We start from the raw sequence: 19,282 nt of genomic DNA on the forward strand, positions 1-19,282 counted from the left end.
ATCCGGTGCCCATCAGCATACGCAGCATACGCAGCATACGCAGCATACGCAGCATACGCAGCACGCCGCAGCGGTGATGGGCCATCCAACAGTCTTTCCTGCTGCAGCATTTCCCTGCTGCAGCCTGCTTTCCTTGCTGCAACCCTCCCGTCTCCCTCTGTCTTCCGTGCCTTGGCAGCACAACGGCACAGCGCGCCGTGCCGGACACGCAGCTCAGACAATCATCTGCGCGACGCCGTGGCCGCCGAGCGTCTTGGAGCCGACAAAGTCCTGGCCCTTGACGGCGGCGAGCAGGTAGAAGATGCCGGCGATCAGCAGGAAGACCCCGGCGGCGATCAGAGAGGTCCTCGAGGCGATGGTGCTGAGGAACTGGATGACGGCCATGACGGCGTAGGCGGCGGCGCGCATGTAGTTGGTCGAGACCTTGCGGATGGCTTCGTCGAACTTGGACGAGGTCGGGCAGATGCGGAGGAGCAGGGGCACCTCGATGAAGAGGATGACAAAGGCGGAGACGCTGCGCGCAGGGATGAGCGGTTGTCACGATGGAGATGGAGACGGCGGCGGGGAGGGAGAGGCTCACAGGGCGAGGGCGCAGAAGATGATGATGACAACGTTAAATGTGAAGATGTTGGCGATGCCCAGCGCCAAGCACAGGATCATGGCCAAGATGCCGGCCCTGTCGAATGTCAGCTCATGTACCAGTCTGTATCGGCGAGGGCCCAGCAAGGCTGAGCGCGATGGCATCGGGCGTGTCGGCAGAGCTGCGATGGCTTCGTCGCAGGGGACGAAGGAGCACGTCAGCGCGAGCTTACCATTGTCCGTAGATGCCTGCACAGGGTTAGCGAAAGGAACTGGGCGTCAAGTCAACTGCGTCGAGGAGATGCATACTGAAGTTGCGGGTCTGGAACTCCTCCTTGAGAGTCATGATGGAGACGAGGTGGTAGTGATGGTTATGTCGTGTCAGAGCTGTCGTGCCGGAGCTGTCGTGTGTCGATCGAGTATCGGAAGCTAATGCCGATCAAGTATCGGAAGCTCGTGCCAATCGGATCACGGTCGTAAGATGGTGCTCGTGAATCGTTTGTCGGGATGAATGGTGGTAGCAGATGCGATGGGGATGGAAAGAGGCGACGACGTCTGGGAGAGAGAAAAGTGGTATGTTCGGCAATGGCTGTGTTGTCGACGAGAGGATCCGTCGTTACGTTGCCTCTCGGGGGTCCTGGTTGGCGGGTGGAGGCTGGTCGTGTCTTGGAGTCTTGCGTGGCTCCACTCTCCTTTGGCCGGGCAGCGGCTCCTCACACACCTGCCTCGACAACGGCGGGCGCCTTCCCAGGCGAGGTGTCCTGCGGCGTCAGTGAGGCGAGGTGTCCTGCCGCGTCGGAATGACTTGGCGGCTGCAAGTGGCAGCTGACGGCAAGTGCTGCTCGCGCGCCTTCTGTCAGTGCTTGTGCGCCTTCTGTCAGTGCTTGTGCGCCTTGTGTCAGTGCTGCTTGTGCCTTCTGCTTGTGCCTTCTGCTTGTGCCTTCTGCGAGTGTCTTCCGTCTGTGCCTTCTGCAAGTTCTTCTGCAAGTGCCTTCTGTGAGTGCTGCCTCCTGCAAGTGACCCGTCTGCAGCGATCGCCGTTCGAGCAAAGCACCTGTGAAACACGCTCCGAACACGTTCTGCTTGACCCTTGGCACGGACTGCCCGTTGGCTCTGCACTGTGTTTTCCCTTTGATTGATTGATTCGATAGTGATTGCTTCCTTGCACGAGAACAATCCCAGGACAGGAGCATCAGATGAGCCGAAGAGCTGGTCCCCACGGAAGACACATATACTACTTTGCTCGCATCAGGCAGCTGCATAGCATCGCCGCAGCCGCAGCCGTGACGAACAAGAGTACGCGTACGTACCACTGCGCGGCCTCTAGGCGGCGACATGCTGTGCTTGGCCCAACGTGCGCCCACAACGCCCATAGCCCGATGGCCTTCCTCTACCAACACTGGGGACCGTCGGCCCCAACAAGTCATTTGTACGATGCTGGCGCCTCGTGGGGACACCAACGGTTCTGCTGTGTGTAGTTGCCCGACTTCACTTACATCATCGTGCGCGGCAGCGGGTCAGATGTCCCTTCTCAGTCTGAACACTGATCTTGCAGTTGGCCTCTGGTTTTCTGTCTCTAAGCACCAGCAACATGATCCACTCTTCACAGTCATCATTGATCCCATTAGCAACATGATGGCACAATTCCGATGAAGCGCAGAGACAAGCAAGCACTCGCTGATCTGTTGCCGCGCCCTGGAGCCGTCAGACCGGGGGATCGCCTGCCTGCCTGCCTGCCTGTATGCCACCGAACGACTTGCGCTCGGCCAGAATCGCGCCGAGCGTCTAGCAGACACGCCAGTTCGTCATCCCCATCTGCAAAGGGACAGGCAAGCAGGCAGTCAGTCAGTCAGTCAGGCAGACACGCAAATAAAGTCTGCCCCTCAAGGTCCTCAGACCTGTCCAGGGGCCGTCGACTACGCTAGAAGCAGCCGGCCGACTTGCTACAGGAACAGCGCCGCTCCTCGCCTGCCTACACCGACCAGTCTGACTATGGTCATGGGCGGCACGAAGCTCGTCGAGGACCCTCCCTCTGCTCACCCCGCCGCGGTCGAGCTCAGCAAGCTTTCCCCGGATTTTTTTGAGAAAGAGGAAGGGGGGGGCGGGCCAGAGAAAACAGCCCACACCACGGCACTGACCACGGGCCAAGCAAGGGAGGGAGGGGCATTGGCGAAATTGAGAAGCCCTCTTTCGCAGCAAATAGTCCGCGAAATCTGTCAAGTCACGTTGACTTACTTTCTCTGGGCCCAGCTGGCACCCTGCAAAAGGAAATTCCATGCCGCCTCGTGATCGTGAAGAACCCGCCAGTCACGCCCCTGAGCGTGGCCCAAGACGGACAAGTCCCAAGCCTAACCGGGGGCGCGGGGAGCGGATGAGGGCCAGGCAGGACCTGGCACCGTACTGTACAATGGAGGGGCACACGCTGGAGACTGTTGGTGCGAGCACTACGTGTGGTAGGTTCCCTCCCTTACTGGCACTGTGGATGATGTAGGATGGCGTTGGCCGGGGACACTGTGGGTTCCCAGTCCAAACGGAGGGGCCGTCGATTGACGTCGTCAGGGGCCCGTCTTCGATCTGGATCGATCGCACCGGAGGGGAGGGAGAGAGGGGGGGGGAGGCCCGTTTGGCAGGGACGTCAGCGAGTTTGGCGAGGGGACCGGTCCAAGGTAAAACGGAGGAGAAGCAGCGGTAGTCATGCTCAGCCGACTTGGCCTGAGACTTGCGTGGCCTGTGACTTGGTGCTTTGATGTGCTTGCATGCCTGTCCGAGCCCCAAAGTGAAGAGACTTGAACTCGCGAAAATAAAGGCTTGCGTCCACCCCGACAACAGCAGAAGCAATGGAAGAACCAGAGAACAATAGACGGCGGGGGGTCAGGCGAGGGCTGGAAGAAGGGTATACATGGCGTCATAAGGCTTGGAGGGGCACTTTTGGAGGGCTTTCCCCCACCGCCAAGAGGAGCACACTGTGCACCCCAAGAGCCCACGAAGGGGTTGGGTTGAGTTTTTTCGTTTGGGGGGGGGGGGGGGGGGGGCGTGGGCTCGCTCGCGCATCGCGCAACGTCAGCGGAGACGGTGGTCCTGAAAACGGCTCGAACCGTCACCTCAGCCAGGTGCCGTCTGTGTTGGAAAGGAGGGGCAGGAGGCGAGAGCGAGTTTCTGCGAGATGACGGTAGAGGGGGAGACGGAGGCGCTGGTCACGGCGCGCTCGTGTCAGCGAGTTGCTCGGAGTCGTAGGCCAGCCATTTTCAAAGTGCCAGGTTGGACGATCCAACCGGCCGGACACCGGCAAGTTGCCAGTTTGTGAAGCGATACGGACGCCGGGATTTTGGGGATTCAGGTTTTTTCTTTGGGTTAGACGGGGGGGGGGGCACAAAAGCCAGACTGAGGGGGGGGGAGGGGACCGGCACGTCGCCCGGTCAGGCCAGCTGTGGTTCCATAGTATGGGAGGTACATACCTAAGGTAAGGTACATACATAGGTACTGCTTACAGGAGAAGCTGGCCGCCCTGTTTGTGCGTGCTGACCTGCTGCTGGGCCAGCCCGACCCTCTGGGGAAAGCTGCGCTGTGCCTTGCCTTGCGCCCCACCAAGCACCTGCTTCTGTCTACTTTTAGGTCCTGCCCTTTCGCGTCAGCACCACCAGCAACAGCGCAAGGCGGAAGCTTCTTGTCCCCCCGCCCCAGCTCTCGCTGCAGTCAATAGGGGCACCGGCCGGGACGACAGCAGCAGGAGTCGACGTGCTCGCTCGGCTCGTCAGAAACGAGAAGGGCAGCTCGGGGACACCAGACAGCGTCCCGATCAGCTGCCGGTCTTGCGGTGAGCAATCTCTGCGTCTCTCGTGCGTTCCTGAATGCATGTCGAGATGCGGGTGGACAGACGGGGCTGTGGGAATGCGGGCGGTCGAGACATGGGCAGGGCCCCTCGTGGTCTCCATGGCGGGGCGCTAGGCGACGCCGCACCGTGAAAAAGGGGTACGTACCTGACAGCTCGCACCGTGAGGCTGTGTCGGTACCCTACAGTAGATTCTTAGCTACCTTGTGGTATTGTCTGCGTGTGCTCGATGATGGAACGGAGTCGCGACCTGGGTCAATTCGAGTCCTCCAAGTTCAAACGCCAAACAGACGGACCGTCGTCGAGGCATCGAGGTCTCAGTTCCCGGTACGAACCAGCAGCTACAGCCTATCGAGCGAAACAGGCGATCGACAAGACACAAAGAAGCTGACCCGACGCCGAACCGAACAGGACAGAACAGACAGACCCGGAGCCTCCAGCAAAAGCTTGCCGGCGCGCGGTGCGGTGGAGTCATTACGTGCTCTCAGGAGGACCCACCGATGCTCTAGAACCCAGGGGCCTGGACAAATGGAGGGGCATCCGTAGGGGATGACCTCGCTGGCTTCGAAGGCGCGCTGGCGTCGAAGGCTCGCAGGCGTTACGGCGGGCCAGCAGATCATTCGCACCGTGCGCAGTGCGGGGCCAACGACACAGTGGTCTGCGACGGGGCTCGGGCAGTGGCATCCCTGTTTCGCCAGGGAAACTCGCCAGGGAAACTCGCCAGGGAAACTCGCCAGGGAAACGGGCGTCGTGACTGGCCCGCCCGGTGACGAACTGGCAAAGAGTACCGCTTCTGGCCGCTGCTGGTTTCGTCAGTGTATAAGAAAGAGGTTGAAGTCATGGTGACTTCCCTCGTCGGCGCCCGCCACCGCCTGTTTTGCTGCCGCCACTCTTGCTACTCCTTTCGTACTTGCCTCCATTGACACTGAGAATCTGTCTTCCTCTTCTGTTAGACACCCAACAAGACTCTACCAAGACACCCGAGCCGGAAGAGTCACAGACCACACACCCAGACGCCCCAACGATCACTCACACCTGTAAGTCGGCCATGACAAGCACTGCCTGCCTCTGATCTGTCTCGAAATCTGCCTCTTGCCATGCCCATCTGCCTCTCCACCACCATGTGATGGAAGGACTCAAAGGACTCAAAGGACTCAAAGGAACCAAAGGAACCAAAGGACTCGAAGGCAAAACGGCAGCAGACATTGCCCTGGGCGCAAGGCGAACCAGAGACAATGCCTCCGGCCCTCGAGCAAGTCCCCTTATCGCGATGAGTCGTCGTATCTGGCTGGTGGCGCTTCACCCTCGACACCTCCCTACCTCTCCCCCCCCCCCTAGCTCAAGCAGCGGGCTTGCGTTATCTTGAGCTGCCATGTATCAAGGAAAAACACGGCATTATCATATCGCATCCCTCCTATCTCTTTTATCAGCTGCCCCTGACCTTCCCGCCCCCTGACTTTCGCTATCTCCATTCGCTTCTCGCTCCGTTCCAGAACTGGTCTTTGGGCTGCGGCGACCGAAGGACGAGCACAAGCACGGCCGTCACTGCAGACGACGAGTGCCAAAGCTTGACCTCGCCATTGGAAGCTGCGTTTTGCTTCTGACACACCGCTGCCAACCCATATGCTAATGACAGACTCTGCGCGTTACAGAACATTTCCGAGTCGATCTTGCCTATCTCAACCACGATCCCAATTGCTACGTCTTTCGACCCTGCGAGCTTTGCTTTCTGCACTACAACAACACCACACAACCTACACACACACGGCATACCATGTCCACAGCCGCCACAATGTCGCAACCTCCCACGATTCCTCCTCGTCCTTCCAGGAGTTCAGATCGTCCTGCCCAGGCCGAATCCCAACCAATGGTCCCGCCACGCCCTATCAAGCGTTTCGACCGCTCCATCTCTCCGAACCCCCACCGATTCGCGCCCTCGCCCATCAACGAGAGCCCCTTCTCCAAGAGCCCCAGGACGAGCCGCTTTCCCGACAGCAGCCTCGGCGGCCCCATCCAAGACCCTATCCAGCGCCCTGGCAGCGTCAACATGCCCTCCGTTGGCGAGGAGGGCAATGAGTACGAGGCCGTCCGGTCGAGTACCACGGCCAACCAGCGTCCCGTCTCGCCGGAGCAGACGAGGATGATTGCCGAGGACCTCAAGCTTCACGCCCCGAAGCCCTCCTTCTCTGCCCAGTCGGCCAAGCAGCGCGTCGCCACCGTCACTCGCACCGACTCGGACAAGGCTGCTTCCTTTGGCATTGGCAGGCCTAGCAGCGGCGAGCTGCCGCCGAGCTACATCAAGAAGAAGCGGTCCAGTATCGGACAGGCCTCCGAGGCCGGCAGCATTGAAGTCTTTGACGACGAAGAGCACGGCATTCCCGAGATTGGCCAGCAGGTGCCCTTGAACCCCCATCTCGGTGATGTCCAGGCCCCTTCGCCGGCTCCCAATTCCCACGCCCAAGAGTCCGCCAGGTCGCACACCCCTCGCCACCACGGACGCAAGCTGAGTGCGCGCGGCTACCCTGATGCGCCTCCCGGCAGCTACGGCCTCCACGGCCACGGCACGCCCAGCAACGACAAGTTCGAGCGTGCTTGGTACGAGAAGCACCCCGAATCGAAGAAGAGGGAATCGCAAATCTCCCTCCACGATCGCCAGAATGACTTCGCCATGAGCAGCACCGATCTCAACAAGATTGTTCGTGACACCCGCGAGGCGGGCGTAGGTACGTCGAGTCAAGAGGCGCCTAGTTCAGCGCCCCACGTCTAACCAGTACATCAGGCACCTCTACAAACTACACCGGAACGCCCAGCGAAGAGGTTGGATACCAGGCGTCCGAAGAGTACGCGCATCGCATGCACTCCCGCCCGGGTTCTGCCGCCCCCAGGTCCCCGGAGCTGCGTCGCGCTTCGACCCCGCGCAAGGACTCCCCCGCCCCCGCCTCCGCTTCTGTCGCTGTCGATGATGATGGCGACGTCATCCATGTCGATGCCGACCACAACCGCAGCAGGAGCTTCCTCAACAGCCGCGAAAACCTTGCGCAGGAGGAGGAGTACAACACGCCCATCCTTGCTGCCGACGAAGTCGCCAAGAACCCTCACCACTACAACAAGGACGCCGCCGTCCCTGCCGACCGTCGCGGTAGCTTCCTAGATGATGAGAACGCCAGCCGTCCCAACAGCCGCCCCTCCAGTCTGTATCACCACGGCTCGCAGTCTCAAGTCGAGCTGACGTCGACCCCTCTGGAGGACGTCACGGAATACGAGCCTCTGTTTCCCGAAGAGGAGGAGCAGAAGAGGAAGGCTGCTGCCAAGGCGAACCAGCCGCGCCACAAGTTCCCCAGCAAGGACATCTGGGAAGATGCCCCCGACAGCGTCAACGCGACGGCCATGGTCTCGACGCCTGAATTCGAGGAGGAAGAGTTCATTCCGTCGCACCACGACGTCATCCGTACCGAGACACCGGCGCAGGCCTTTGCCAGGCAACAAGAGGAACTGGCCGAAAAGGAGTCGCGTCAGTCGCCCGAGAGCTACGGTCTCCGCCAGACGCACGTGCCCAGGCCTCACCCAGTCCAGCGAATGAAGTCCCATGAGGCGCGGCCCCATGCCAATCGCTTCCCCAGCCGCGATGTCTGGGAAGACACGCCAGAGAGTCTGATGCATGAGACCACCGTCGACAGCCCCGACCCCGAGTCTGCCGAGCCGAACGAGTCGAACAACGCCACGGATGAGCCCTCTGCCACCTCGAGGCCTGCAGTGCCTGCTCGCCCGCAAAAGAAGCTCTCCACTGACAAGCCCACGATTCCCGAGAGGCCCAAGCCAAGCTCGACACCGAGCGACGAGCGCCTCAGGCCGGTCATCTCCGACAAGCCGAAGCCTCAGGTGCCGGCACGCCCCACCAAAACTTTGCCCTCGGGCGTTGATTCCAAGGAGCAGGATGCTGCGCCGAGGCAAAAGCCGGCGGTGCCCGCTCGCCCCGTCGGCAGCAAGATTCAGGCCCTGCAGGCCGGCTTCATGTCGGACCTCAACAAACGGCTGCAGCAAGGCCCACAAGCCCCCGCCAAGAAGGAAGAACCCCCGGCGGCAGACATGGTGGAGGAGAAGGAGAAGGCACCGCTTGCCGACGCTAGGAAAGGCCGCGCCCGCGGTCCTCAGCGCCGGGCCCCTGCGGCGAAGAGCCAGTCGCAGGCCGCGGATCACAGGTCCAGCGGGCCCACGTTGAGCTTCTCGCCCCTGAGGACGTGCTGGAGCATCGGTGATGATGGTATCCTTGAGATCGAGAACAGCAAACCTCAGCCAAAGAAGGAGGAGGAGCCCGAGATCGAGGCCGCACCCGAAGCCGCTGAGGAGGAGTCTGTGCCCGAACCAGAGTCCAAACCCGTCGAGCCTGCCTCGACAGCATTCGAAGCTGCCGAGAAGGGGGTCGACAGTTTTGTGCCGAGCGAGAAGCTAGAGCCCGAGACTGCCGCGACAAGTACGGAGCCACAGGTCTCTCCCGAGGTGACAAAACCTCAGGAGACCATCCTGCGCGATCCTGCGCCTGTTGAAGAGCCGACGGAGCAGGTCAAGACGCTGGCCAGCAACACGGCTGGCGAGCCGATCCTGGAGGCGCAGATTCAGCAGGCCGAGGAGGTGAAGCCTGTCGCGGTCCAGCAGCTGGGTGGCGAGGCCGCGTGAAGTGGTCCTTGGTAGAATTGCGGCAATTGCTTGTCGGAGCACGAGTGCTGTTGCGGTCGCGGTTCGTTGTTTGTTTGCTGCTGCTTTCATCTCTGTTCTCTACTTGTCGTGGTGGTATGCCCATCATCAGTTACATTCCCTGGCTCAAGGCGAGCAAGCAAAAGAGGGGTTGGTTCGAAGCCAGCCCGTCAAGCGTTGTTTCGATAGCAATACATGACATTGTCTTGCTCAAACTATGTTGAAGATTTCGGTGCCATGTTTGAGAGCTTGCGATCGTGACCTCTGGCTGACGGAGACGCTCGTCAGCACGGGTGAGAGCAGCCATGCCGTCCAGCGTGGCCACGGCACCCACCGCAAGCCACAGTCCCGCTGGAAAAGGCGACTGAGGAATGTGTGACGGCAACGGTCTTGAGCGACGCCGCAGACTCGTCTTTCCCGGGCTCGTGCGGCTAGCTTGATGTCGTTGAGTCGGCTTGTCATGTCGAGGGCAAAGTTGTCCTTCTCATGCAACGAGGATCCTTCTCATGCAACGAGGATGCAATCGATTGGATGAACACCAGGGAATCGCGTCGAAGCAAAAGAACGTCTGGTATTGTTTGATCTATGGACCCTGGCATGGGTACCTAGGTTGTTGGGTGACGGGACTCGCAGCTTGCCCCGACAGCGAAGCAGCCTACCGGATTGTACCCCGACGGAGGGAAATGCTTGCACGAGCTGCATACTATGCTACCGTCTTCTTGCCCCCCTTTTCAGGTTTTCTTTTCTTTTCTTTTTCTTTTTGTCGGTTGTACGTGCGACACAAAACAGCGGGCAAAGGGCTAGGTACCTTAGGTACTCTTCGACCTCGGAGGTTCTCGATCCCTCCCACAGACCTAGCAAGGGCATTTGATGAGCCCGTCCTTCGTGTTGTCGCCCATGTTGATGTGGATGCCAATGTGGTAGCGCCAGTCGCCGCGGTTGTGCAGGGGCTGGCAGCTGCTCGTGTGACGCTTGGCGGTGCGGAGGGCAAAGTACTTGAGCGTCTTCTCGACACACCCCTGCGAGGCGGTCGTCCACGTGTTGGGGGCCGGCACGGCGCTGACAATCATGGTCCACGCCCTGTTTTGCCTGGTCACGATGGCGCCGGGCCCGTCCTCGGTGGCGTTGCGGTCGGCTGCGAAGCGGTCACCGCGGTCACCGTGGCCGTCCTCTCCGACCACGTCCGCCTCGTCGTCGTGGCCGTCCTCCCAAGTGTAGCCCAGCAGGCGGCCGGTGGCGCCGTTGGTGAAGAGCTCGCCGGCGTTCACGTCGTACTTCCAGTCCGTGTACACGTGGGCCTCGCCCGCGTCGAGCTCCGCCGCGAAGCCGCGCGGGTGCAGCCGGGACGCGGGATGCTCGATCTTGAAGTGCACAAAGTCGGCGGCCCGCAGCTGGTCTGCGTCGCGCACCATGAGACGGACGCGGCTCTGGGTGTTCGGGACGGCAACGCGGTACGTGTACCTGCCGGCCTTGATGGCCACGGCCATGTGGAGGAAGAAGGCGCCGGCGAAGAGCGGCGACAGGGCGATGAAGGTGCCCCAGCCGCAGGCTTGGCGGATGCCGCCCTCGGGCATGTTGTCGCACGACAGGCGGTCTCAGATGGACTTGTTCTCGCACGTCCCGTTGCCCTCGTCGCGCGCCGCCAGGGCCCGCGTCTGCTCGACCGCCAGGGCCTCGCCCTCGCGGGGACGGGGCGAGATGTCCATCTCGCCCGCCTTGACGGCGCGGTTCCACGCCTCGGCGGCCGCCACGTCGACGACTTCCATGGTCCGGGGCGGCGACACGTCAAGCCAGTCGCTGGCGTTGGTGCCGAGCGTGGTGAAAAAGGCGTCCAGGTCGTCGAGCACGCCGAGGTCCACGTCCGTGTCCGGGTTGAAGTCACGGGGCATGATCCTGGCGGCGGCGAGCGCCGAGTCGACGCCGAGGAGTAGGACGACGGCAAGGCCGCGGAGGCCACGGAGGCCGGTGAGGCCGAGCGGCAGTCCGTCGACGTGGGCTGGAAACATGGCGGAACGAGCAAGGTGCCCAGTGACGAGATCAGAGCGAGGTGGAGGGGGGATGTGCCGTGTTGGAACCGCTGGCGTATCGAAGAAGAGGGGGATGCCGAAAGTCGAGAAGCAGCGATCGAGTCGCAAGTTATACCAGTAACCGCCAAAGGCCAGACCGGAGAAGGCGGACGTGCAACATCCAGCGCTCATCGGTTCGGCTGGATCCCTAGTCCTGAGAGACAACCCTGAGTCCCCGCTCCGCTCTTTGCCAACAGGCGTGAGTCAACATGAGGGCCGGGATCTAAGAGAGCCGCCTCCGACTTCACACCGGCTTCTAGTGGTGGATGTACGAGGAGCCTTCTCGTCGCCCGAGCTCGCCGAGCTTGAGTGTGTATATCTCCTCGTCCACATGCAGCCGTTGGATCATGGCATCATGCCAGAGCGGGGATGCATCATGCGGCTTGTCACTTGCCGTGTCCGGCCTGAAAGCTGTGTGAGTGGCAGTCCTACCGACGACTTGGCAACTCGAGCAAGGGAGCAGAGTCGCAGACTGCTTTGGCCGCGTTCTCGGACCTCCATACTCACCGACGCCAAGGCACGCCATAGGCCTTCAGGCACGTATTTGGGCAGCATGACTTGCCGGCCGGGAGTGTCTTGTCTATAGCCATAAAGAATATATATCCACGCGAACACGGAACTGCCTCTTTTCGGTGGGCTCTGGGGGTTGGCGGGCTTGCGGTTGGCGCTTGTCGTGCGGGCACGAGGGCCAAGACAGTGCCGGATGTCTTGGCTACGGATACCGATACCTCGACCCTGGCTCTCGAGAGACTACGATGCCAGGTATGCAATTCCGTAGCCAACGGCTGGTCCGGGTTTGCTTTCGAAGTTCTTCTCATCTCTGCTGATGTGGGTGTTAGTCGCGACGCGCGGGCGAATTTCGCAGAGAGCGCAAGTGGTCGGACTGGGGATGTAGATCTTGATGCTTGGTGTTATAATATCTCCCTTGCCCGAGCTCGACGAGCCACCTTGTGCTCGACTCATCCAGAATACAGTTCTCCTTGACGTTTCGAGTCCCGTCTCGTTGTCTGGCCTGTAGTTGCCCACCGCCGATCTGCTTCTCAACTGCTGCAATCAACGGGTTCGTACCTAGAGACCTGTCCAAAGCTTTTTGTTCGCGCACTCTATTCTATTCATCTGCTGACTTAACTCGGCCCCAGACCTCGCCCCAGACCAAAAACGGCCGCAATGAAGCCCGCCTTCCTCCTTGCCGTGGTCCAGGCGACCTCGGTCCTCGCCGCCGCAGTCACTCACGCCGAGACCACGGAGAAGCGCGCGCTCCGGCTAGAGCAAAAGTGCGGCATACTGGGCGTCATGGAGGTGCCCGAGGGCGAGGACGCCTCCGAGGTCCGCGACTGCCGCGAGCATCCCACGAGGCTCCTCCAGCCGGGCATGAACCCGGGCGACGCGCCCCTCCCGACGGACTACGAGGAGAGCTCCGACAAGAGCCCCAGCCCGCAGCACCGGGCGAGGAGCCTGCTCGCCAAGCGCGCGTGCTGGTTCGGAAAGGTGGTCGGGTGCAGCAAGACGGGCTTCTGCTACCGGAAATGCTGCGACGTCGACGGCCCCTGGTGCTGGACGGCCAAGGGCAGGGAGGGCCTTGGCGGCTGGTGGACCTGCAATTCCGACCGGGACTGCCTCATGAGGGACGCGTGCGGCATGTCTAAGGCGCCCTTGTGCAAGGACTGCGGGTGCAGCTGCTAGGAGGTCGTCGACTACTGTCCCCGAAGCAGGGCGTTGAGAGGGGGAATGTACAAAACAAGCCCTACGGTTTTGGTCCCTCTGTTCGTCTGCTGCGCTTCACGCTCTGTCGTCGTCGCCATCACGTGATTCTATGTCCAAGTGGTTACGACTACCATGTACGTTGGAACTAGGCCTTTGTCGAAACAGGCCTCTAGTAAGGGGGAGAAGGAGAGGAAGCGGGCGCGGTCGCTTGGCAGTTCCTATAAAGCCAACCGCCCACGCTGGGTCCTGTTTTTGTGACTGACCCCGGCTCCCAAACAAGGGCGCGCACACTTCAGCAAACCTCATCGCCTCTCGGGCCTAAAGAACGCTAACCCTACGCTCGCATCCGATCATCTCGACCTGCCTACTACCCCTGCACTATGGCCGAAACTCCAATCCCGAAGGACGTCGCCGTCGCCGTCTCTCGGTTCACGGGCTCCCTCTCTGTATCCACCGGCATCTGGCTCGCGGTGGGCGGCATCGGCCACTGTCCGTGGACCCCCGACTGGAGTCAGAGTTTGGAGGTGCCGTCTGTCCTGCTCATCATCACCCACTTCTTGGCCTTGGTGTCTGCCGCGGGCTGCGCGGCGGAGGCCTGGCCGGGCCATGTGGCTCCGTTCTTCTCGGCCGCTGTCGTGGGCTTCGGGTTGGCCACGAGCTGGGTGTTCCTCTCGCCGACCCGGCCCCATGTCTTCCAGGGGCTCTTCTGGTCCCTTTCGGGCCTCTACGCCGGTCTGCTCGTAGAGAGGCTCACGGGCGTGGGCACGGTCCTGCAGAGGAGGCTGGCTGAGTCGGCGGTCAGCGCGAAGGCGTCCAGGGGGCGAGGCTAGGGGACCGCAACATGGGGGAGAGCTGCTAGGGCTGGAAGGGCCATGGAAGAAATCATCCGAAAGGCTGTGAAATTGGGCTTCGAGAGTGCCGAGAGCCGGGTGCCGAGAGCTGAGAGGTGGTGGTCCGGGGAGCGGCCCGAGCCAGGGTGGATGCTGCTAGACGAGGTAAATAGGGCAGCGAGGAGCTCAAAGAACGAATGGCCACCTCCCTACTCGACCCTGCCCGACATGGCCACTAGCTGGACCCCCGCCGTGTATAACCTGGTAGGGGCGGGAAGAGCTCGGAATACTTGCATCGTGTCCGATTGCGCGATTGACCGTTGGCGCCAAGCTAAGCAAGAGAACGGCCTTCAGGGAGCTTGGCGAACAGTCAGGTAAGTTTAGTCAAACCTGCAAGTGCTCAGGTGACGGGGGTGACGGGTGGGAGATTGTTACTAGAAATATCGTATCGACGCCCGCTTCGGGGCGGCCAAGCCACGTACTTAATCTGGCCACAACAAGCTCTAGAGAGCGCTTTTCTATTCAGTCTCGCTAAGATCAAGTCTAAGCACTAGGTATCTCTAGTAAGTTGGTCCTTCAGAGATGGTAGCACAAGTGTGGACACATAGAGATCTAATATTCGTCAACCGTCCCACATATCGCCCTGGTCCTGGATCCCGAGGCGATCTCCTAACCCTGTTCAATACCTTGACACAGACCAAAGAAGAAACTGGGGATATGAAAAATGGTGCTGATGGAGAAGACAATTGTGATGTCTCACCAACGATCTTGACTCGTGAGAAGCCACACTAGAACAAGCGAATCCTCAAGCTCGAAAAAGTGTCCAACAGGTCAGGCTGTCTCGTTGGACTTGATATCGGGCCAAACTAGGAGAAATATTGATCAAAAATACACATGGTCCAGGCAAAAGCCCGCAACTTCTGAGAGGTCCGTTCTCCAAAGAAGCACTCCGTTTCAGGGAACAATCCAACACAGAGCCTCTGCTGCCTACATCTCTTCAGAGATCACACGTTCAGGTCGACAGAGCGCTCGAAAAGACGGGCCAAAGTTTCTACTCATGAACTTTTGTTTGAAGAGAGGGTGCAGACGAGGAAAAGTATGGAGTCTCCAGCAGAGCTCTCAGCCCTGCGTGCTTAACTAACATCTGTGTCGCAAGCTTCCGACTCAACTCACGAGGCTTTCCTGAGAATCAGCTGTGACGTGAGATGGGACGGATCTTCATGAGAGGAGTCTCAGGCAACATCATGTACCAGGGGGCCGATATGTCTCGTATGGCACCTCTACTTCGCTTCTTGGAAAATTGAATGACTGATGTCCCTTTATAACTAACAGGCTGCTCAAGTTGTTTTCATCGTCAGTTGGCCCCTATGGAGCCACGGAACAGGGGCTTGGTTAGGGGCTGAGAACTACGCGAACCTGTATATAGGGGCCGCGGAGGGCCAGAATTCATATGTATTCCGACCCCCAACTATATTCTATTGCCTGCGGACCTTGTGGAAGGCCTCTTCACTCTTCTCCATACCACGCACTGACAGAATATGTCATTATTCTTTGAAGATAAAGGCGGCAGCACTGGCAGGATGGAAGTTTGAATGTTGATTTCTTTTTTTCCTTTTTACGCATCAACGTTACCTAGGTAACTTGAAGTCAAACGAATAATATAGCTATCTGAGTGCAAAGAACAGCATCTATCTCGCTCTTATCATTGATGTGAGCAGTTCCAATTCATGGAGCTATTTGGAGACGTTACCTGCAGCACGGGAAGAACAAGTCTAAGACTCTGAAAAATCCGATCCGAATTTCTCAAGTAGACTCGGTCCATTTATCACCACTAAAGACTCTGTAAGCCCATACCTTGGTTTTCGAGAATGAGAAGGTTATATTTTTGTTGCTGGATCGGTCGTGATTGATCTCTTCACGGGTTCGGTACCCGCGGGTCATGTGAAACTAAGTATATGCGTTAACATGTGTACGAGTTGACAAAGGTCCTGAGCTTCGGCGGACCGATGGCCCATTTGATTCAAGGCACCCTCTTGTATCTCTTTTTTTTTTGTTTCCCAGTTGCCGACCAGTTCATAAGTGACCCTCCAACGCAGGTCGTAGCGACGAACTAGCTCCAGCTTCTGGATACCCGACGCATCGCGCTCAAACCCGTCTCCTTCTCGATCTTAACCAAGATCCCGAAACAGCCTCATGACGTCGGAGGGTACTGGCCAAGGCTGACCGCGCGCCACTCTGACGTACTGCTGGCATGGCGGTGCCAGGACCTCATCGAGTAGGTGTATCTCCCATTTCAGCACCTAAACCCAGTGTCTTTGGTCTGTCGAGATGCTGTTTACTGATCTACTCTGCTACGCAACAGCATATGGACCCGATCAGCCTCCGAAACAGTGAGGTTGCCAGACTCAAGATGGAGGATTCGTATGAGCAGACTGCCGCAGCACTCCGGTTGGCAGAGCATCAGGGTTGTGACTCTCACGTGCTCAAGACGCTGACTATCCTGGCTCTCATCTATGTGCCGGCATCCTTCGCTGCCGTACGTTTCCCCCACCCCATCTGACACATCTTGATCTCAGCGGGAAAAGCCTTAAATCTATGGCTGTGATCTCGTCGTCTTGGTACCTGCTACTGACCCAAGACATGGATCTTGGACAGCACGTGCTACAGATGGGCTACATCGAGACCCGCACCGAGGACCTGGCGCTCTTCGCGGCTCTGGCCTTGCCTCTGGTGTCCGTCACGATGAGTATATACTGGTACGCACAGAACACGCAGAATCAGACATGTCGTCAGCAAAGCGACCAATCTCCAGCGGCGCAGCACCCATAATTTGACCGTACACGATGACGTCTGGCTTTTTTCTGGCCGACGCTGCCGCATTATGAGTAGAGCACCGGGCCTTTGTTAGCGCTGCTGCTAAGTCGACCTGGCTGAAGTTTTCATCCGGTTTAGCCAGCGGGTCACTTTGTACGATGAAAGATGGACAAGGCCAGGCAAGGCCATACGTCGGTGTTGATCCAAGACTTGACGTTAAGATTGAATCTTTCTCGCCGATTCAGCGTTTGAATCATCCCGAAATCCAGCGCAGTAGATGGCGACGGAGCGGAGCGGAGCAGTGCAGCAATAACAAGGGCTTCGAGGGTCGTCAGGCGGGAGAGTGCTCTACAGTCAAGATGCTTGTCGGCATTCCATCAACCTGGCTGAACGTAAAAATAAGGTCGCAGACCCTTTGAGCTTATGTGCGCCGCGTTGGTCGGTCTTGGCAGCTGAACAGTCCACAACGCCATGTTAATCTGGTGGCGTGGCCAGTCAACTGTGTCCCCTGAAAGCTTGGTATCCCTTCGGACTAGCCCCAGGAACGATCCAATGGCATGCTGTGAGGTATTCCTTAAACAGCTGGCATGACTTGAGGTTGTTGGCCCCAGACCAAGATTCAAGCCCGATTCAGGACGACAAGCCGGACCAGACCAATGCTGCGTGGCCCGGCCTTCGATAGCGCTGCCGCCAGTCCTCGTCTGGTGGAAAGGAGATCTAACGGTGTTGAGATGCGGTGAAGCACTCTTATATCCTGAGCACCTGTCATCGCTTGTTCACCTATATTCGCGCTGAGCTGGGTTGCTCTTCTTGTCATCCCCTACAGACCGCCTGGTTCGTTATTTTCTTGATTCCCATCCAGAAGGCTCGATATAACGAGACCTCCCCGAATCTCCGGCATTCAAATCATCATGGTTAACCTCCTGAAGGTGGTCCTCGCCGCCAACTTGTGCTTCGTGCAGCTCGCCGTTGCCCATCCCAAGGAGTCAAAGTCGGACACCACGCCAGCCTTTCAGTTTCCTGGCTACCCCAGCGATCAAAGCTATGAGTTAGTGTACGTCGATCCTGAGACCCATAGTCTGGTCCATAAAAAGGTCGACGGCGTCAGCAAACGTGGCAGGTGTAAGATCTCTCCTCCAGCAAACCACAACGAGTGAGTGAGGACCAGGAAATTTACTGATAGCCGTTCAGACGAAGACCCTGTCGTCTCCATCATTCGTAAGAACAAGCCGGAGAAGTTTTGTCGGTCCTACTGCCCTAGTCAGTGTGCCTCGTCAAAGCCGCAAGTAAAGACAATCAAGTCCACAACAACCGTGTGCACGACGACCACGGCCACCGTGTGCCCTTATGGATGCAAGACAACCGTTCTCTCGACTGTCACCGCCCCTCGACCCGTTGCCACCGTGACTAGGGCTTCGACCACGGTCCTGACCAGGCTATCAACCGTCAGGGCCCCGACGTCCACCATCCTCACCACGGTCACCGATACTTCGACCGTCACAGAGGTCACAACAACGACGACAACCTCCGTCATCCCCATCGGCTTCAAGGGTGACACACCCGCCCCGCGCGGCCTCGACGAGCGCGACGCCAGGGTTCCCTCCTATCTCAGGAGGTACTCGCGCCAGCAGATCTGCAACGCCTGTGCCGCCGTGTACCCCCCTCGGCGCGGCCCGACCCAGACGGTCAAGAAGGTCGTCACAGCCACCAAGACAGCCACCCAAGACGACGACGAAGCGTCCTTCGGCCACCATCACCAAGGTCTCAACCTTTACGCCGTCACCCACGACCCGCACCAGGACGACGCCCACGACCGTGACGACGACGCGCTTCACAACGACAACGCCCTCAACGACAAGGATCATCACCGAACTCACAACGACGACGACGACCGAGGAGGCCACGGCAACAGCCACCATCTGCGAACGACAACAGCCAATCGTTGGCATCTCTATCACTCCTCCCGGCCGCTTCGTGGAACTCGGAAACTTCAAAGACAGCGCCGGGTGCTGCGTCGCCTGCTTCCGGTACCAAGGCTGCCAGAGCTGGGCATTCCTCAAGGCCCGTGACACCAACTGGTGCACCATTGTTGTCGAGTTCAACTTCGGCGACGGGACGGCTACTGCTGAGTGTCCCGCTGGCAGGGGAGGCGGCCAGTTTCTGTTCGCGCCGTCCGGGTCGGAAGGCTCTGGGGGGCCTGGGCAGTGTTCGGCTTAACCGAGGAGACATGTTGGCTGGTGGTTGGCCTTTGGGGTATATACTTGGAGTGATGAGAATCTTCACGTTCCAGCCCTGTAATGTTTAAATCTAACACTTCCTAATGAAAATGCGTGGACATGCCAACGTGGCACGATCGGCGTGCACATGTCGTGACATTCAGCCTGAATCCCTTTGTCACAGTTCCAGCCCTACCACCCCCGGACCTACGAAGTCTGTCACATTCTGCACTGCACAATTTGTGGTTCATGGCTGGACTATGTGATTCTTCCCCTTCCCCGTGCATTATGCCAATTCCCCAGAATCACGCGTCCAGACCCTGCCACCTTATCCTAAAGGGGAACCAACGCCGAGCCATCCGACTCGGCACGCTAAGCTCAAGCAATTAAGCTCCCCCCTCCCCCTGGACAGGGGTCGCTTCACGTCTGACAGCTGATGGTGGGTGCTGGCGGCGCTGGATGCTGCCCGCCTCGGCATTCGCTCTCTCTGTTTTTATGTTGAGCTGTTCAGCCGCTCTCTCACCTGTTGGCGGTAGCAAGGAAAGCAGCCTC

At 59.2% G+C, this 19,282-nt stretch overlaps 8 protein-coding genes across 8 annotated transcripts; 5 read left to right on the plus strand and 3 right to left on the minus strand.

Moving 5' to 3' along the window:
* Positions 1–213: 213 nt before the first annotated feature.
* On the minus strand, positions 214–925 carry TVP18 (Golgi apparatus membrane protein tvp18; the record flags this gene model as incomplete). Its single annotated transcript, XM_028638938.1, has 4 exons — positions 214–514; positions 581–676; positions 813–828; positions 889–925. 4 exons carry the CDS (start codon positions 923–925, stop codon positions 214–216), a joined length of 450 nt encoding a protein of 149 aa, XP_028496479.1.
* Positions 926–6,182: 5,257 nt separating this feature from the next.
* On the plus strand, positions 6,183–9,082 carry D7B24_004774 (uncharacterized protein; the record flags this gene model as incomplete). The annotated part of the gene is made up of 2 exons (XM_028638939.1): positions 6,183–7,131; positions 7,188–9,082. 2 exons carry the CDS (start codon positions 6,183–6,185, stop codon positions 9,080–9,082), a joined length of 2,844 nt encoding a protein of 947 aa, XP_028496480.1.
* An 872-nt stretch (positions 9,083–9,954) lies between these two features.
* On the minus strand, positions 9,955–10,674 carry D7B24_004775 (uncharacterized protein; the record flags this gene model as incomplete). The annotated part of the gene is made up of 1 exon (XM_028638940.1): positions 9,955–10,674. One exon carries the CDS (start codon positions 10,672–10,674, stop codon positions 9,955–9,957), a length of 720 nt encoding a protein of 239 aa, XP_028496481.1.
* A 21-nt stretch (positions 10,675–10,695) lies between these two features.
* D7B24_004776 (uncharacterized protein) lies at positions 10,696–11,298 on the minus strand (the record flags this gene model as incomplete). Its single annotated transcript, XM_028638941.1, has 1 exon — positions 10,696–11,298. The coding sequence occupies one exon, from the start codon at positions 11,296–11,298 to the stop codon at positions 10,696–10,698; it is 603 nt and encodes a 200-aa protein (XP_028496482.1).
* A 1,035-nt stretch (positions 11,299–12,333) lies between these two features.
* On the plus strand, positions 12,334–12,849 carry D7B24_004777 (uncharacterized protein; the record flags this gene model as incomplete). The annotated part of the gene is made up of 1 exon (XM_028638942.1): positions 12,334–12,849. The coding sequence occupies one exon, from the start codon at positions 12,334–12,336 to the stop codon at positions 12,847–12,849; it is 516 nt and encodes a 171-aa protein (XP_028496483.1).
* A 401-nt stretch (positions 12,850–13,250) lies between these two features.
* Positions 13,251–13,700, plus strand: D7B24_004778 (uncharacterized protein; the record flags this gene model as incomplete). Its single annotated transcript, XM_028638943.1, has 1 exon — positions 13,251–13,700. One exon carries the CDS (start codon positions 13,251–13,253, stop codon positions 13,698–13,700), a length of 450 nt encoding a protein of 149 aa, XP_028496484.1.
* A 2,410-nt stretch (positions 13,701–16,110) lies between these two features.
* D7B24_004779 (uncharacterized protein) lies at positions 16,111–16,529 on the plus strand (the record flags this gene model as incomplete). Its single annotated transcript, XM_028638944.1, has 2 exons — positions 16,111–16,236; positions 16,368–16,529. The coding sequence occupies 2 exons, from the start codon at positions 16,111–16,113 to the stop codon at positions 16,527–16,529; spliced, it is 288 nt and encodes a 95-aa protein (XP_028496485.1).
* Positions 16,530–17,425: 896 nt separating this feature from the next.
* D7B24_004780 (uncharacterized protein) lies at positions 17,426–18,731 on the plus strand (the record flags this gene model as incomplete). The annotated part of the gene is made up of 3 exons (XM_028638945.1): positions 17,426–17,636; positions 17,706–18,455; positions 18,511–18,731. The coding sequence occupies 3 exons, from the start codon at positions 17,426–17,428 to the stop codon at positions 18,729–18,731; spliced, it is 1,182 nt and encodes a 393-aa protein (XP_028496486.1).
* Between the last annotated feature and the right edge of the window lie 551 nt (positions 18,732–19,282).

The sequence above is a fragment of the Verticillium nonalfalfae genome, assembly GCF_003724135.2.
Source record: "Verticillium nonalfalfae strain VnAa140/NRRL 66861 chromosome Unknown scaffold_28, whole genome shotgun sequence".
In the NCBI taxonomy this organism is placed as follows: Eukaryota; Fungi; Ascomycota; class Sordariomycetes; order Glomerellales; family Plectosphaerellaceae; genus Verticillium; species Verticillium nonalfalfae.